The 15,529-nt window shown below is 39.1% G+C and overlaps 1 protein-coding gene across 2 annotated transcripts; it reads left to right on the top strand.

The window, feature by feature from the left end:
* The first annotated feature begins 3,067 nt into the window (after positions 1-3,067).
* LOC113041233 (E3 ubiquitin-protein ligase TRIM39-like) lies at positions 3,068-12,355 on the top strand. Of its 2 annotated transcripts, XM_026199663.1 has the most exons (7): positions 3,068-3,144; positions 3,770-4,319; positions 8,571-8,666; positions 10,480-10,713; positions 10,916-11,063; positions 11,405-11,431; positions 11,523-12,354. In XM_026199663.1, exons 2-7 carry the CDS (start codon positions 3,771-3,773, stop codon positions 12,062-12,064), a joined length of 1,596 nt encoding a protein of 531 aa, XP_026055448.1. In that variant the 5' UTR covers positions 3,068-3,144; position 3,770; the 3' UTR covers positions 12,065-12,354. The 2 variants fall into 2 exon arrangements, with proteins under 2 accessions (XP_026055448.1, XP_026055447.1); XM_026199662.1 differs by lacking the exon at positions 3,068-3,144 and having other exon boundaries at positions 3,771-4,319; positions 11,523-12,355.
* Positions 12,356-15,529: the final 3,174 nt, after the last annotated feature.

Below are 15,529 nucleotides of genomic sequence, written 5' to 3'. Positions count from 1 at the left end.
GCAAGAGGTGACTGGAACTGAAATCCAGAACAAAACAAACAATAATCCAGAAGGAGTGCCCTCTCGTGGCTGTTATGGGCACTCCAGCATTTGGACAGTGTTCTCTTTTTTTCTTTTGGATCATGAGCATTCATATTTCACATATATCACAGTTTGAATGATTTCAGTCAACCAATGTATCTAAACCATAATATACTTGAGGAAAATATATATTCAAACTGATGAATACTTAGAGAAACCGATTTATCTCAACTAATATATAGTTGAGGAAACCAGTGTATACTTGAGGAGCCCAATGTTTACTAGCAAACCCATGTGTATGTGATCAGACAGATTTATCTAAACCAATATATGTCTGGTTATAGCAATGTATTATAAACAAATGCGTTTGTCATTAAACCATACATTCAACCAGTGAACCAATCCATATTCACACAATACACATTTATTATTTCCTGAATGGCTTGTCATAGAATTATGTTGTTTCAGGTTTGTAGATTCTATGTTTATGTTTATCATTGCCATATACATTTTGCATTCTGTGGTATTTGTAGTGGAAATCATTCAAATTTCTGTGATGGCTTTTTGTTTTTTTTTTGTCAGAAGGGTCACCATGCTGGTTTCGTGATGTTATTTGCCATACAGTAACTGCAATATGATTATTTTATATAAGTTATTGATAGTAATAGAGATAGTATTGACTGTGTGTAGTTGTGGTGGGCCTGTTTGGGAGAAAATCCAGTCTGTCCAGTCCGTCTCTGGATAAAAAAAAACAGTAGGCAAATAAACTGAAGTGTTGATATTCTAAACAATGCATGTAAATCAGATTTCTGAGACGAATTCTTTAACTGAGTCCAGTTTGGATGATGAAGGCTTGTATTTCAGGATGTTGTTGTATAAAGTGAGCCCAGATTTTCCACACACATCAAACACAAACACTGATCCACAAATCCACTCAATAATCTTCACTGGTACAGTGTTTGTCCAGGCAACTGACATCATTTTATATATCTGTGGTTTATTACCAACTAGCAAACTTTGATTTCAATTCAAATACATTTATATGTTTTATCTTCCCAGGAAATCACTGAAAATTTTAAAGTTTTCACTGTGAAGCATAGGTTTACTGTGCTCCATTTCTAACAAGCTGCAAATTCTGTATAGCGGTAACGTGATATTTGACTGTCATAAAAAATGAACTTACCAAAACAAAACAAATGCTCTAAAGGTTTCAAGCTGAAATTAATATTATACCATCAATGAATCCACAAAGTTGACGCGGAGGTATGTACGATTACAATATAAAGTCATTTTAAGTCTTATTGCTATTAATATTATTTTCTAAAATAAGAAACATGTAATATAAAAGTAAATATGATGATGTTTCTCCCTCGCAGTCAAGGTCCAAATCCAGGCCCGTCGTCAAGGGGGGGCATCGGGGGGCAGTGCCCCCCCCAAATGACTTTTTGTGCCCCCCTAAACGTAACGCACAGAACAATTAACCAAACTTGCATTACTGTGCATTCACACCGCTGGCGTCGAGAGCGTCAAAGTGGCCGGAAGTCATTCATTTTCAATGTAAACCAGCGTCGAGGAGCGGCGCGGCGCGACTTGGCCTTTGAGAGCGTCGAGGCGAGCAGAGTTTAAATCAAGGCAACTTTATGGTAATGAGCTATGACGCGGTTGGGCAGCAACCAATCGGAACGTAGAAGTCAACCGCTTGAGAGGATTCCAGAGGACGCAGCTCCGATCACATTAGTTCCCAAGCAAAATAGAGGACAGGTTGATTATTGCTGTTTCGCGTTTGCAGTAATCTATGATGTGTCCCTGTTTGCGTACAGGGACATAAAAAAATAATTAAAAGTGATACGTGGACCAAGGTGTCTGAGATCGTTCATTTTAAGTTAAGGATCTTAGTATTTCGTCCACAACAACATTTAATGAGATCAACTTATAAGGTTAACCTCCTTGTGGTTAGTCTGCATAAGATCGATAGTCTAATAGCTTTGCGGACACTTTTAATACAAAATAAGCATTCGGACTACGTCAGAGCGCTCAAGAATCTTTCTGCAGCGTCCTGAGCAGAACTGCAAGAGGACTTTTTGACGCTCCCGACGCAGCCGATATAAACGCGCAGATAAACGTTTAACATTGAATGTTCTTGAATTAGATCATTGCACTAATAACCTTGTTTCAGCAGAACTTGGCTCACAGGAACAGTAATCACTACAACGCTAACACTAGAAATGCATAACACATTACCTTCAGAAATGATTCAGACGATTCATTCAACGCATTATTACACAGAACATAATTTTAAATATAATTATATTCATAAATGACTGTTAAAACATCCCAAAACAGAACCCAAACCTTGCAAAGACCTCATTAATTATTCACATACAACAGCCAATGGCAAGTCTCCAGCAGCAGACCTTTCAATATGTTATTTTTGTGTTAGTAGTTTTATTAATTCAAATTACAATATGCAGTTTTGTGTAAGTGTATGTATATATAAATCATGCAATTCATTTAGTTAAACATACATATTGTGTTGTTTATACGCAATTCCTTTGAGCAGCTGAGCTGCGCGTTGCATGCGATCTCAGAATAAATTTTTGGCGGTTTGGGAAATGTTAAGAGACAATAAACAGAGACGTTGAGATCAAACGGTGAAGTATTTTATTTGAATAATTGAACAAAACAAGACTATTATGGTCTATTTTAGTTATAGCCTAATATGGGTTTATGTTATGGTCTGTCTCAGATCATTAAAAAAGTGTGCCCCCCTATGAAAATTAAATGCCCCCCCATTTGGTTTGTTCTGGCGAAGGCCCTGTCCAAATCCATTCACTTCTTTCTGATATAGTCCACTCATCTGCCATACACTATATAGGAATTAGTGAATGAGTGAATGAGTGGTTTTAGACACAGCTTTAAACTGTTACACAAACAGCAGGAATGAATTAGAAACTGTTTCATATTCATGATCATGGGCGCACCTACATTATGACATCACTGTAGATAGATAAAAAGACTTCAGTGAAAGTGAAACTCAACAGATGAACTGAAAGCCTCGTCAAACAACAACTCTCCTATTCAAATACTTGAAAATTTCAGATAAAATCTGCTATTCACTCACAGGTAAGTGATGGAAATGTAAAGGCCTCATTCAGTGGTTAAATATAATTAAGCAGTAACATAATGTTTGTAACAGAATATAATTTTATTGGCTGTAAGTCAAAGTTTGAAGTGTGCTGTCAGTTTAGAGAAGGCAGAAATATGAGGTACTTGAACTGAAGACAGAATGAACAAAGTCCAGTGAAAATCATAACTCCATTAAACAAACTTTTTAGTAAGTTGTATGCTTGCAATATACCCTTCCACCTCTTTCATATAAAAATACATTTTTTTGATTCTAAAATATTGTTGTAAAACTGTATTTATTTAGTTTCGTTATTTATTTCCTTGTTCTATTGCCCAATAAAATCACATTGCAGTGCAACAGAGTCACCAGACCTGAAATGCCTGAACAGCAGTGACAGGAATTACATTCCTCAACTCTGTCCTAAATTCCAGTCAGAAACTTCTGTCACATATGGCTCTATGGCTCCTTTAACCTTGATATAAACAGTGGGCTATAGTTTACTTTTTTATTTTTTTTAGTTGGATTTGTATTTAAAATGTAACATCCATACACAAACTAAAATGATCAAAACTGCTCTATTGAACAATGTAGATGATATATTTTCATTACTTATCTTTTCAGCATGGCATCCTCCAGTGCTCCACTAAACGAGGAGCTCCAGTGCTCCATCTGTCTGGATGTGTTCACTGATCCAGTCACCACTCCATGTGGACACAACTTCTGCAGAACCTGCCTGACCAAGTGCTGGACAAACACACAGACCTGCTTCTGTCCACTCTGTAAAGAAACATTCAGCAGAAGACCTGATCTCAAGATTAATACAACACTCAGAGAGGTTGTGCAGCACTTTCAGGAGAAGCTCAATCTAGGATCTGAGGTGTTTTGTGACATCTGTGATGGAAGAAAGCAGAAAGCAGTGAAGTCCTGTCTGATGTGTCAAAGCTCTTACTGTGAGACTCATCTGGAGCCCCATCACAGAGTCCCACGTCTAAAGAAACACAAACTGATCAATGCTGTGGAAAATCTGGAGGATTATATTTGCCAGAAACACCAGAGACCTCTGGATCTGTTCTGCAGAGATGATCAGACGAGTGTGTGTCTGTCCTGCACTGAAGGAGACCACAGGACTCACAACACTGTTCCTATAGAGGAGGAGAGTCAGCAGAAGAAGGCAAGAGTCACTAACAAAACACTTTAAACACCCATGAAATACAGTTTTATTTTCTCTGTGTTGACATGTTGAAGAACTCATCCCCTTTTTTTTGTTAAAGGTCAGTCTACACTTTTGGTTTCATTGGTAGAGTGGTTAGAGCAGAAACACAATCTCTTTTGAAGTTGTTTTCCACTTCACAGCGTTCCAAAGTTGATGTTTGGTGAACTCTGACCTGTGAATTAGTATCACGTGAAACCGTGTGACCAACAGAAGATTGATATGTCGAGACATGACCTTGTAAATCAATTAAAAGAACATAAGTTTAAAACTGCAGTTCTGCAGAAAAGTGGAGTAGATTGTAAGTTTTACAATTTGGATTCATTATTATTTGTTATGTGCAGGGCTGGGTAGATTACAAGCTGTAGACAGTTACTGATTACAGATTACTTTATGAAAACTGTAATTAGTAATGCAATATCTAGGTTTCATATGTACCCCTCAATCCCTGAAGGAGGGAACGGAGATGTTACGTTAGAAAGAGACTGACGAATGGGGTCTCCCCTGAGAGCCCAATCACCTTCTAGTGGTAATAAAATGAGCCAATGGTACACAGTGTATCGTGGTCTGCCGGATTTGCAAATGTGGGTATCGCAAGAGCTCCGCCCCGCTGTGTGGGTAAATAAGGAGCTGCACGAGCAACTCACATTCAAGTTTTCGCTGAGTAGCCGAGCCCAGTGACCCGGCAGTTCAGCGGAACAGTGATATGGCAAAGTAAGAGACTGATGAATGGGGTACATTACAATATGCCACATGGCTGTATTACAGTGACCCGTGTAAGTGAGAACACCCTGTCACGAGGCCAGCATGAGTGAGGGCCTATACCTGACACAGAATGCACTGGGTAGCATATTCCAGCTGGACGTATGCTAGCAGACTGCCTGCTCTTAGGAGGACTTTCAAGGCAGCTATCAACCGTGAGGTGGTGATACACATGAATCTGCCCACAGGGTGATAGTTTCAATGACAGAGCTGGCAAGGTGCTTGCCAAGGGAACGACACACGCTACCAAAAGACTTACTGTGGAAATACACACGTTTGATTGCCCAGGAAAAAAGGGGAATCACAACACATGGAGGCACCTAGTCCAACAAGCGGGCTGACCGATAGGGCATGCACACAAATGCTGGACATTAACAGTGCTGGAGGAACCCAGGGTTCTGAACTGAGGAACTCATTTGAGGGGAATAGCGCACACATCCAGTCCGTGGAGTGGAATGGTGCAGCAAGCAGATTGACACCGAGTACCCAGGAGGACATGGGCTCTACACGGATATTATAAAATCTCTCAAATGTGTTAGGTGCACCTGATCTCCAAAAGGAGTGGTGGGAACTTTGGGCATGTATCCAGGCCGGGGTCTCAAGATAATGTGAGAGTTGGCCGGCCCAAATTCCAGGCATGATTCGTCAACTGAAAATGCCTGCAGGTCCCCGACCCTCTTATCTGAAGTCAAAGCCATCAGGAGTGCAGTTTTCAATGATAAAAACTTTAGCTCTACTGGGAAAGGGTTCGAAGGGAGCCCTCTGCAGAGCAGATAGAACCACTGCGAGGTCCCAAGAGGGAACTTGATGAGGGCGAGGTGGATTGAGCATCCTGGCCCCTCTCGGGAACCTGATGACAAGATCATGGTTCCCAAGAGACTTACCATCAACAGGGTCATGGTGAGCCAAAATGGCGGCCACAAAGACCTTCAGGGTGGACCTTTGTTCCAACTCTTCCTGAAGAAAGGAAACCACTGACCCAATCGGGCATCTCCAGGGGTCTTTACGACGTGAAGAACACCAAGTGATGAAGAGTTTCCACTTCAAAGCATAGGCGTGTCTGGTAGACAAGGCTCTAGCCGAAGTGATGATAGCTACCACCTGAGGTTGCAAGGTACCTAATCCTTCCATGACCCGTCCAGAACTCACACATGTAGGTTCCAAAGATTGGGATGCGGGTGCCAGGGAGTGCCCCATCACTGAGAAAGAAGGTCCTTCCTCAGAGGAATTGGCCAGGGAGGGGCTGTCACGAGGAGTACAAGCTCCGGGAACCAGGTCCGCCTGGGCCAAAAAGGCGCAAACATGAGGACCTGCTCCTCGTCCTCCCTAATCTTGCACAGCATCTATGCAAGAAAGCTCACTGTAGGAAATGCATAATTGCGGAGGCCCAGTGGCCAGCTGTACACCGAAATTTCCGTGCCAAGGGTGCCCTCGGTCAGGGAGTAAAACAACTGGCAGTGGAAATTGTCTGGAGAGGCAAACAGGTCTACCTGAGCATCTCTGAAATGTTCCCAAATCAGCTGAACCAACTCTGGGTGGAGTCTCCATTCCACAGGGCTAGACTGCTGATGTGAAAGCTCGTTGGCTGCACGATTGAGCCTGCCCACGATGTGAATGGCACAAAGTGACCTCAGATGCTTCTGCCTCCACTCTGAGAGTGCCCTGTTGCCCATCTCAGGACTCGGACATGTAGCCAGTGCTGAAGAGGTCTTATATGAAGCAACCCAAGTGGTATGACTGCCGCTGTGAATGCCATATGTCCCAGGAGCCTCTGAAACAGTTTCAGTGTAAGGTGTCTGAGCACCAGATCGCTGTGCTCACACAACCGCACTTGAAAGTGAGCTAGAATCAGCCAGTCGTCAAGGTAGTTGAGGATACGGACACCTCGTTTCCTGAGAGGAGCTCCCTCCGTGGCTTCGTAAAGACGCAGGGAGACAGGGCCAACCCAAATGGGAGAACCTTGTACTGATATGCCTGCCTCTTGAAAGCAAACCGAAGAAACGTTCTGTGTCGACATGCTGCACTGCCCTTCTGCGGTCATCTCCTCGCTGCGGCAGGGGTGAAGGCTGCTGCTGTGACCAAGCAGGAGTGGAGGAGGTCCCTGGTGTGGTGCCCTCGGCAACGAGCAGGCTGAGGTGGCTGCGCCGGCAGCAGTATGGAGGCAGAGAGGTGACAGAGGTGCTCTGAGGACACAATTGCATTGCAGCAGAACACTCCACTGGGGGAATCCCGGCATACCCCATGGCCGCTCTGCCATCAAAGGCAGTGAAGGAAGCACCAGAACGTTTTCGGGCAGTTAAAGGCACCTTCCATGAACTGGTTACTTCCGGATGCACCTCCAGGAAAAAAGGAACCAGTGGGGGTTGCTAGCGCTCAGCACGAGCAGGCCCCAGGAACCAACCATCCAGCCTCGAGTGCCCGGGACAGGGTGGAGGATTCCACTCAAGCCTAGCTGCCCACGAAAGCATGGCCATCAGCTCAGGATCAGACTCGGGCAACACTGGTGCTCCCGAGGGAGGCAACTCAGCCGAATACCCATCTCTCGAGGACTCAAGCCTGCCTTGTCACAAGGCCCTTGTGATGCGGAGATTGACATCTGTTCTTCCTCCTAAGCCCTGAATGGTTGTCATGAACCTAAAAGGGTTCAGCAAACTCATCCTGAAACTCAAACGGCTGCAGCGTATGTGAGGGGGGTGTGGTCCAAGGAGGCTGACTTGTCAGGGAAGCCCACACGGTAACTCTCAGATCACCCTGGACACCAGCCGAAGTAGACCTCTTACAAGAAGAGGAGCTATAACAGGGTGTGGCAGAGGAGACTCTACACCTTTTAAGGTAATCAAGTCTCAATCTTAATGCCGAGATGGTCATGTCCCCGCAATGAGAACATGAGTCATCAACGAATGCAGTCTCAGCATGCTGAAAGCCCAGACAGGAGACACAACGATCGTGGCCATCACGAGGAGACATATATTGACTATTTAATTATTTTAGATATTTTATTTTTAATAAATTTACAAAGCTGTAACAATTCGGTTTTTGCTTCGTCACTATGGTGTATGATGTGTAGATTGATGTGGGAAAAAAAGTAATTTACAGCAGTTAAGAAGGCTGCAACATAAAATTAAATGTGAAAAAATGAAGGTGAAGAAAATGCTTTCATAAGGCACTGTATGAGCATTATAAAATATAATATACTCTAATTACGAATACTTGATTTTTGGAAGCTGATTACGTTATCAGTTGTGTGTTATTTTTTAAATAATTTTGGGGAATTTGTAATGTATTGAAAGTTTTTAAGAAGATGCTGCAGAGCGTGATGACATAACCATTGCAGCTTCTAAAGAAATGTCACATGCTCCAAGTCTAGTGTGACCATGGCTTTACCCTGAAAACTGTCAGAAGAAGGAAAAGTAAATTCACTGATAACTGTGTGTTTCTCTCTGTCTGTAGAATCAGCTGCTTCAGACACAGACAGACGTGCAGCAGATGATCCAGACCAGAATGAAGAAGATTCAGGAGATCCAGCTCTCAGCAGAGGAGAGAAAGGTTTGTGAACAAATTAATGTTAAGCTTCATAATATTTAATTAAAGATGAAGGTGCTGAATAAAACGTATTTTTTATATTTTTTTCAAAGAAATATGTATGATGTCCAAGAGAGCTCTTTGTACTGCAAACAGAAAAAAACACCTGCAAATTAAGAAAACAACTTCATCAATTTGACAACACACAGAAACACTCTGCAAATAAAATACTTTGTTTGTTTGTGTTGTGAGCATTTGCAGCACCTTGCTGTCAAAATGATGAAGATGTTTTCTTGATTTGTTGGTGCTTTTTCTGTTTGCATGTGTTTTCTAAAGTTGAGCTCTCTTGGCCACCGTAAACATGAGATAAGCAGATGAGAAATTTCATTTTTGAGTGACCTCTCTCCTTAAAGTTGGCTCAGGCAAAAACAAAGCATACCTGAATGCACTAAAAAAATAAATAAAATAAATACCAGCATGTGAATTTGTAGTACATTATTATTTTTTTGTTAAATAAAATAATACACAATTGCAAAAGTATACTAAATACCACTGATATTTAAACTGACTTTTAGTACATTGAAATAAAGTGTACTACCGCAAAAATATACAGAGGACTTTTATTAGTGTGTTTTGAGTGATTTAAAAATTATTTAAATAGTTATCCTAATTTTAAATTGATTTTCTTCTAAATATATTGGTAATGTAATAGTTTTAAGTAAATTTTCCCAACTGTGCTACTTAAGTACACTTAATATAAATTGATAAATTAATCAGCACAAACACTTAAATTGATTTTAAGTGTAGTACAAGAAGTGTTTTATAATTGCATTGCTTAAAAGTGTGCTACAATCACTTTACATAAAATTGTAATGGATTTTTATATATAAGCTATCACTAAGTTCTGTTTGGATTATAAAAATACAGTAGAAATGTTTTACTTAAAGTTGGGTTGTACTTGTATTAATTATCCTTTAAATCAATGGGTGATTACATTTATATGAATTACATTTACAGTGATGTTAATCAAATGTATTATTTCTATCTTTCAAGTAATATTTTATTAATGATGGAAAACAACAGCTTCATGAAGTGAACACACAATAGATGTAATATTAGAATGCGTTTAATTGTGAACCAAAATTCACAGTTTAACAAGAAATTATACTTTTAGCAAAAAATACATAAAGTGCTAATAATGACATAGTAATATTGTACTTGATTGTATTTAAGTATCATATAAAGGGAATGTTAACATAATTACAATACATTTTAAATGAATTATTTAATCTATAAAAATGGCAATAAATTATGAATACATTTTGTGTATATGCATTATAGATTATTCTTATATTTTAAATAATTAATACATGTTATTTACTATGCATGATGAGTATATTTAAAAGTGTATGAAAGTTGGTTTCAGTTGTACTGATAACTATGTGTGTATATATATATATATATATATATATATATATATATAACTATATATATATATACACACACACACACACACATAGTTTTAATCTTTTTTTCAAAGAAAATATGTTAAAAAGCACATTTTAGTTTATAATTATGGTGTCCCAAAATAGCACAGTTGAGTACACTAGATTATCTTAAGAAGTGGTAAACAATATTTTCGTGTATATTCAGTACAAAATTAGTGTGTGAAAATAGACAACTTTAAGAACATTATAGAAGTGTACTAAATAAAAGGTGTATTTTACTGCACTGTTTTCTCAGCTGGGGTCATGAAACAGAAGTTGTGGTTGTCTTTTCTTCTCTATTGTGATGTACATCTGAGTGAAACTAACTTCTAATTGATCACATCAATCAGAGAAACACAGAGAAAGAGAAGTCAGCCAGAAATCAGCTCTTCACTGATCTGATCCGCTCCATTGAGAGATGTCAGTCTGAGCTGCTGAAGATGATGGAGGAACAGCAGAAAGCAGCAGAGAAACAGGCTGAAGATCTCATTAAAGAGCTGCAGCAGGAAATAACTGATCTGAAGAAGAGAAACACTGAGCTGGAGCAGATCTCACACACTGATGATCACCTGCACCTCATTCAGGTCTGTCTTCATCTGTCTCATCACTGAGAAAGCAGAATATTATTGGTCTGATGCTCTGCTGACAAACCTGATGAGCTGCTGTCTTCAGAAACTGTTCAAAAGAGAATGAAACTGTAATAAAGTCAAAGTAGAAAATTAGTTAACTGTGTTAGAAAGCTCCTGCATATGATCATATTAAATAGTCTTCTGTCTCCTGCTGTAGATGTTCTCATCTCTGTTCAGTCGTCCACACACCAAGAACTGGACTGAGATCAGGATTGACTCTGATGTGAATGTGTATTCAGTGAATAGAGCTCTGATTCAGCTGGAGAAAACTCTAGATGGGAGACTAAAAAACATTGGTCAAACTGGTATGTGAATATCAAATACAGTGAACAGATTTCTGATGTGAAGATCTATCCAAACTTAAACTAAAGCAATATGATATAAGTATTAACATACCTGTACAAACTAATCTCAGAGGAATTACATCAGTAAAACAAACCATAAGCAGAAATCTGACTAAAATTAATCAGTCTAAAAACATTTCCCACCTCACAATGATGATTCAGAATATTTCAGCTTAAATAACACAATTTCTTACATTGTTTTATAAACTGATGGATGAGCAACATTTACATGCTGTTGCTCAATGTAAACATTAAATATTGCAATAAATAATTAATCAGTATATTGCCATCTGTGTTCACAGGGTTGAAGTGTCTACAGATGTTTGAAGGTACAGTATGACTGGCAAAGTACATTAATTATTAATCAGGTCATAATAAATATTACATATAATCTGTTTTATATGAAAATGTTTGTTCCAGTGGATGTGACTCTGGATCCTGATACAGCGCATCCATATCTCATCCTGTCTGATGATGGAAAACAAGTCAGTCTTGGAGACATTAAGCAGGACGTCCCAGAAAACCCAAAGAGATTTGATTATGTTGTTTCTGTTCTGGCAAAGCAGGGATTCAGTTCAGGGAAATTTTACTATGAGGTGCAGGTGAAGGGAAAGACTGGGTGGGATTTAGGAGTGGCCAGAGAATCTGTTAACAGAAAGGGTAAGATCATTTATACTCCTGAGAATGGATACTGGGCTGTGTGGTTGAGAAATGAAAATCAGTATAAAGCTGGTGAAAGTCCATCCGTCTCTTTATCTCTGAGAGTGAATCCTGAGACTGTGGGAGTGTTTGTGGATTATGAGGAGGGTCTGGTCTCTTTTTATGATGTGGGCTCCAGATCTCATATCTACTCTTTCACTGCTCAGACTTTCACTGACAAACTCTATCCATACTTTAGTCCATACCCTAATAAAGGAGGTAAAAACTCAAAACCACTGATCATCACACCTGTTAACAAATAAACTGTTCTGAAATATGAAACACAATGTGGAACAATTATACAAAAGCTTTTTATTAGTATCATTATTTCTGTTTAAAATTAAATATTTCTAAATATGTTTCACAAAAAAATTTAAATAGTCACAGCTCCAGACTGGACCATGAAAACCCAAAATGGGATCTGGATTTCCACAAATGGAAACTTATTTCAATAAATACATACATTTTTGTTAGTATTATTGACACGTTTTTTATTTCTCTTAATTTTGTCATAATATACAACTTCATACAGGGTTAAAAATGTATATTTCATCAGTTTAAATATTTATGTTTTGTATGTTTTACTGCATATACATATATATATATATATATATATATTAGTGCTGTCAAAATTAGCGCGTTAACGCATTCGATTAATTTGAAATATTTAACGCGTTAAAAAAAAAATAACGCAATTAACGCGGTTGCAGTTTTTTTTATTTCCAGTTGTGGCCTATGTGTGTTCAACGTGCAAAGAAATATGGATAAGACCAAGGAAGGACTTTTAGACGGAAAGTTTCAGTATAAAACTCTGCCGGATTACTCTTCAGTCTGCCACAAGAAACAGCAACATTAAAATCATGAACTCAAATGTCATTGTTTAAAAAAACAAAAAAAAACAATGACTGTAACAGTGCGTAAATCAGACCTTTCTGTAACGCTAACGTTAATAAGCTTAAACAAAAATAACGAAATAATTGTGTAGCGGAGTATTTTTTGTACACAGTGTCGCGAACTGTCAATCACTCCTGTGCTCGTGCATCACTGTCCTCCTCAGCTGCAGCAACTTGCGCTCTCTCTCTTCATCAAGCTTTAAAACAAAAAGGGGACAAAAAGAACATATTGTCTTTGTGCATAGGCTAGAGATTAATTAGATAAATGAATATCTAAATTTGTGCCTTGCCGTCTACGGTATTTTTTTAGAACTTAGAAAAAAGATGCTGCAGCCAATGAACAGCCAGCGGGGGCTGCAGGACGACTCAACCTCCGCAGACAGTTTTTAATGTTTATCAGACAATAAATACTCAAGATTTTGCTTTAGTATAACTCACAACGAGTTTCACACACCTTCTCCGGCCACGTTGAGTTGTTGACACTTAACAGTGGGAAAAGCGACACATGCGCTATTCACTTGTGTAACTTAAGGGTGAATGGGTAATGTAGTTTCTGCTCTGGGTGGGATGAATTAGGAAGCTTGCATTGTGAAGGGCGCTCTGAAAATCGGCAGTGCAGGTAAAAGATTAAAACCTCTATTAAAACAGATGTCCAAATGAGTGTACCGGTACGCTACAAGCACGTTCTGGGCGCACGGAGAGGTGGCGGTACTCTCAAGAGCTATATTTGGAAGTGGCGGTACTGAGTACTGGTGCATACTGGCCCACTTAAAGCACTGGCAATGACTATACTTTGGAATTTTTTTGCAGTCCACTTAGAATTCAACATGGAAATCATTTTTGTTTTTTATTGGCATTGATTGTTTAGAAATTCAAATGGTACTTACATGTCTGTGTTTTTATTTCTGTAATAAATATGGCTTTCAAGCCAACAGTTAATTTGGAGGATATTGATGGTTTATTGCAGGTATGTTGTTTACATGAGAAAACCTGTGTTACAAGTTAAACAAAAATTCCAATAAACAATCATATTTTGAATTTAAATAGTTTCTTTGTCTTGAGTTTACATTAATTATTTACATTTTACATTTACATATCCAAAAAGTTTCAGTCTTTTAATTGCGATTAATCGCGATTAATCGCAATTAATTTTAAAAAATTGTGCGATTAATAAGTTAATTTTTTTTAATTGATTGACAGCACTAATATATATATATGTAACAAGATTCAGCACAGTCTTAGAAGGAAGGAAGAAGACAAGGGTCGGCTTGTTGCTGGGACGCTCGTTTATTTTGCATATAAAAATAAATAACGATGCCCTCTTGGCATAATCAGTATAATACTGCACAATCACAGTCAATAACTCAGAATTCACTTTCTGATGAGTCTTCCTAGCACAGCACGAGGTCCCAGCGTGTCTATCTCTCTCTCTCTCTGCGGTGACTCTGCTTTTATCCGGTCTCTCCACGCCAATTACTGCAATCAAACACACGTATTCGTTATTTGCACTTGACCCACTTACGCCTCGCTCTGCTCCCTCGTCTCTCTCCCGTTGCAGATTCCGCTAAACCACGCCACCCTCGCCACAATATATGTATATAATAGGGTGACCACCTGCTAATAAGCCCAAGGGGGGACAAGGGGTATGTTTCTGAGGGACAATGTGGGAAACCCCATGGGCGGACTCACTTATAGTGGTTTACCCATTTCTAGCACATACCACGTTACATGGTATATTAATAATGCCCTATTCCCCTAAACATTGACAGATGCACTTCCACTTACGATTTACTTTAGCTATTTATTTATTTTTCATTACAATTTATTCACTTTAAATAAATTATAATATAAAATTATAGGATTAAAATGAATTGTAGTTGCTCAACACCACAGGAACAGTTAAAAAATCTAATCCCTATATAGTGTATGGCATTTGAGTTCACTAATATCAGGAAGGAGTGAACCAGTGCTTTAAGTGGCCCAAAAGAGGTGCCGCTGAAGGTTTCTATCATAGCCTATTTTATTAACGGGGTTGGGGGGGGGGGGTCTGTGGTCTTGGGTGACGGGATGGGGGGCTTATGATATTAGACTTCGTAGCCTATAATAAAAGATAATGAATTTCAAACCTTAACTAAACACATTTTTATTCAAAGATCAACCGTCTGTCATTACTCTTCAGTCTGCCACAAGAAACAGCAACATTAAAATCATGAACTCAAATGTCATTGTAAAAAAAAAAAAAAACAATGACTGCTGTAACAGTGCGTAAATCAGACCTTTCTATAACGCCAACGTTAATAAGCTGAAACGAAAATAACGAAATAATTGTGTAGCGGAGTATTTTTTGTACACAGTGTCGCGAACTGTCAATCACTCCTGTACGCGTTCTTCACTGTCCTCCTCAGCTGCAGCAACTTGCGCTCTCTCTCTTCATCAAGCTTTAAAACAAAAAGGGGACAAAAAGATCATATTGTCTTTGTGCATAGGCTATAGATTAATTAGATAAATGAATATCTAAATTTGTGCCTTGCCGTCTACGGTATTTTTTTAGAACTTAGAAAAAGATGCTGCAGCCAATGAACAGCCAGCGGGGGCTGCAGGACGACTCAACCTCCGCAGACAGTTTTTAATGTTTATCAGACAATAAATACTCAAGATTTTGCTTTAGTATAATTTTCGGGACAATTAGGGCCAGATATGGGAGTCGGGACAACAGTTTAGATTTCGGGACTGTCCCGAATTTTTCTGGACGTCTGGTCACCCTACCTGAAAGAGCTGCATTACTTCATTAGCTTGAGTCTGACCTGCAGTGATATCATTCAAATTTGGTGAGGT

The sequence above is a fragment of the Carassius auratus genome, chromosome 23, assembly GCF_003368295.1.
Source record: "Carassius auratus strain Wakin chromosome 23, ASM336829v1, whole genome shotgun sequence".
NCBI classification, from domain to species: domain Eukaryota; kingdom Metazoa; phylum Chordata; class Actinopteri; order Cypriniformes; family Cyprinidae; genus Carassius; species Carassius auratus.
This window is presented reverse-complemented; position numbering and strand designations above follow the sequence as displayed.

Excerpts from the sequence above, each read along its gene's own strand:
- LOC113041233 (XM_026199662.1), top strand. The coding sequence starts at position 3,771 with ATGGCATCCTCCAGTGCTCCACTAAACGAGGAGCTCCAGTGCTCCATC. Across the intron at positions 8,667-10,479 it reads TCTCAGCAGAGGAGAGAAAG|AGAAACACAGAGAAAGAGAA; the intron begins GTTTGTGAACAA and ends CACATCAATCAG. Across the intron at positions 10,714-10,915 it reads ATCACCTGCACCTCATTCAG|ATGTTCTCATCTCTGTTCAG; the intron begins GTCTGTCTTCAT and ends CTCCTGCTGTAG.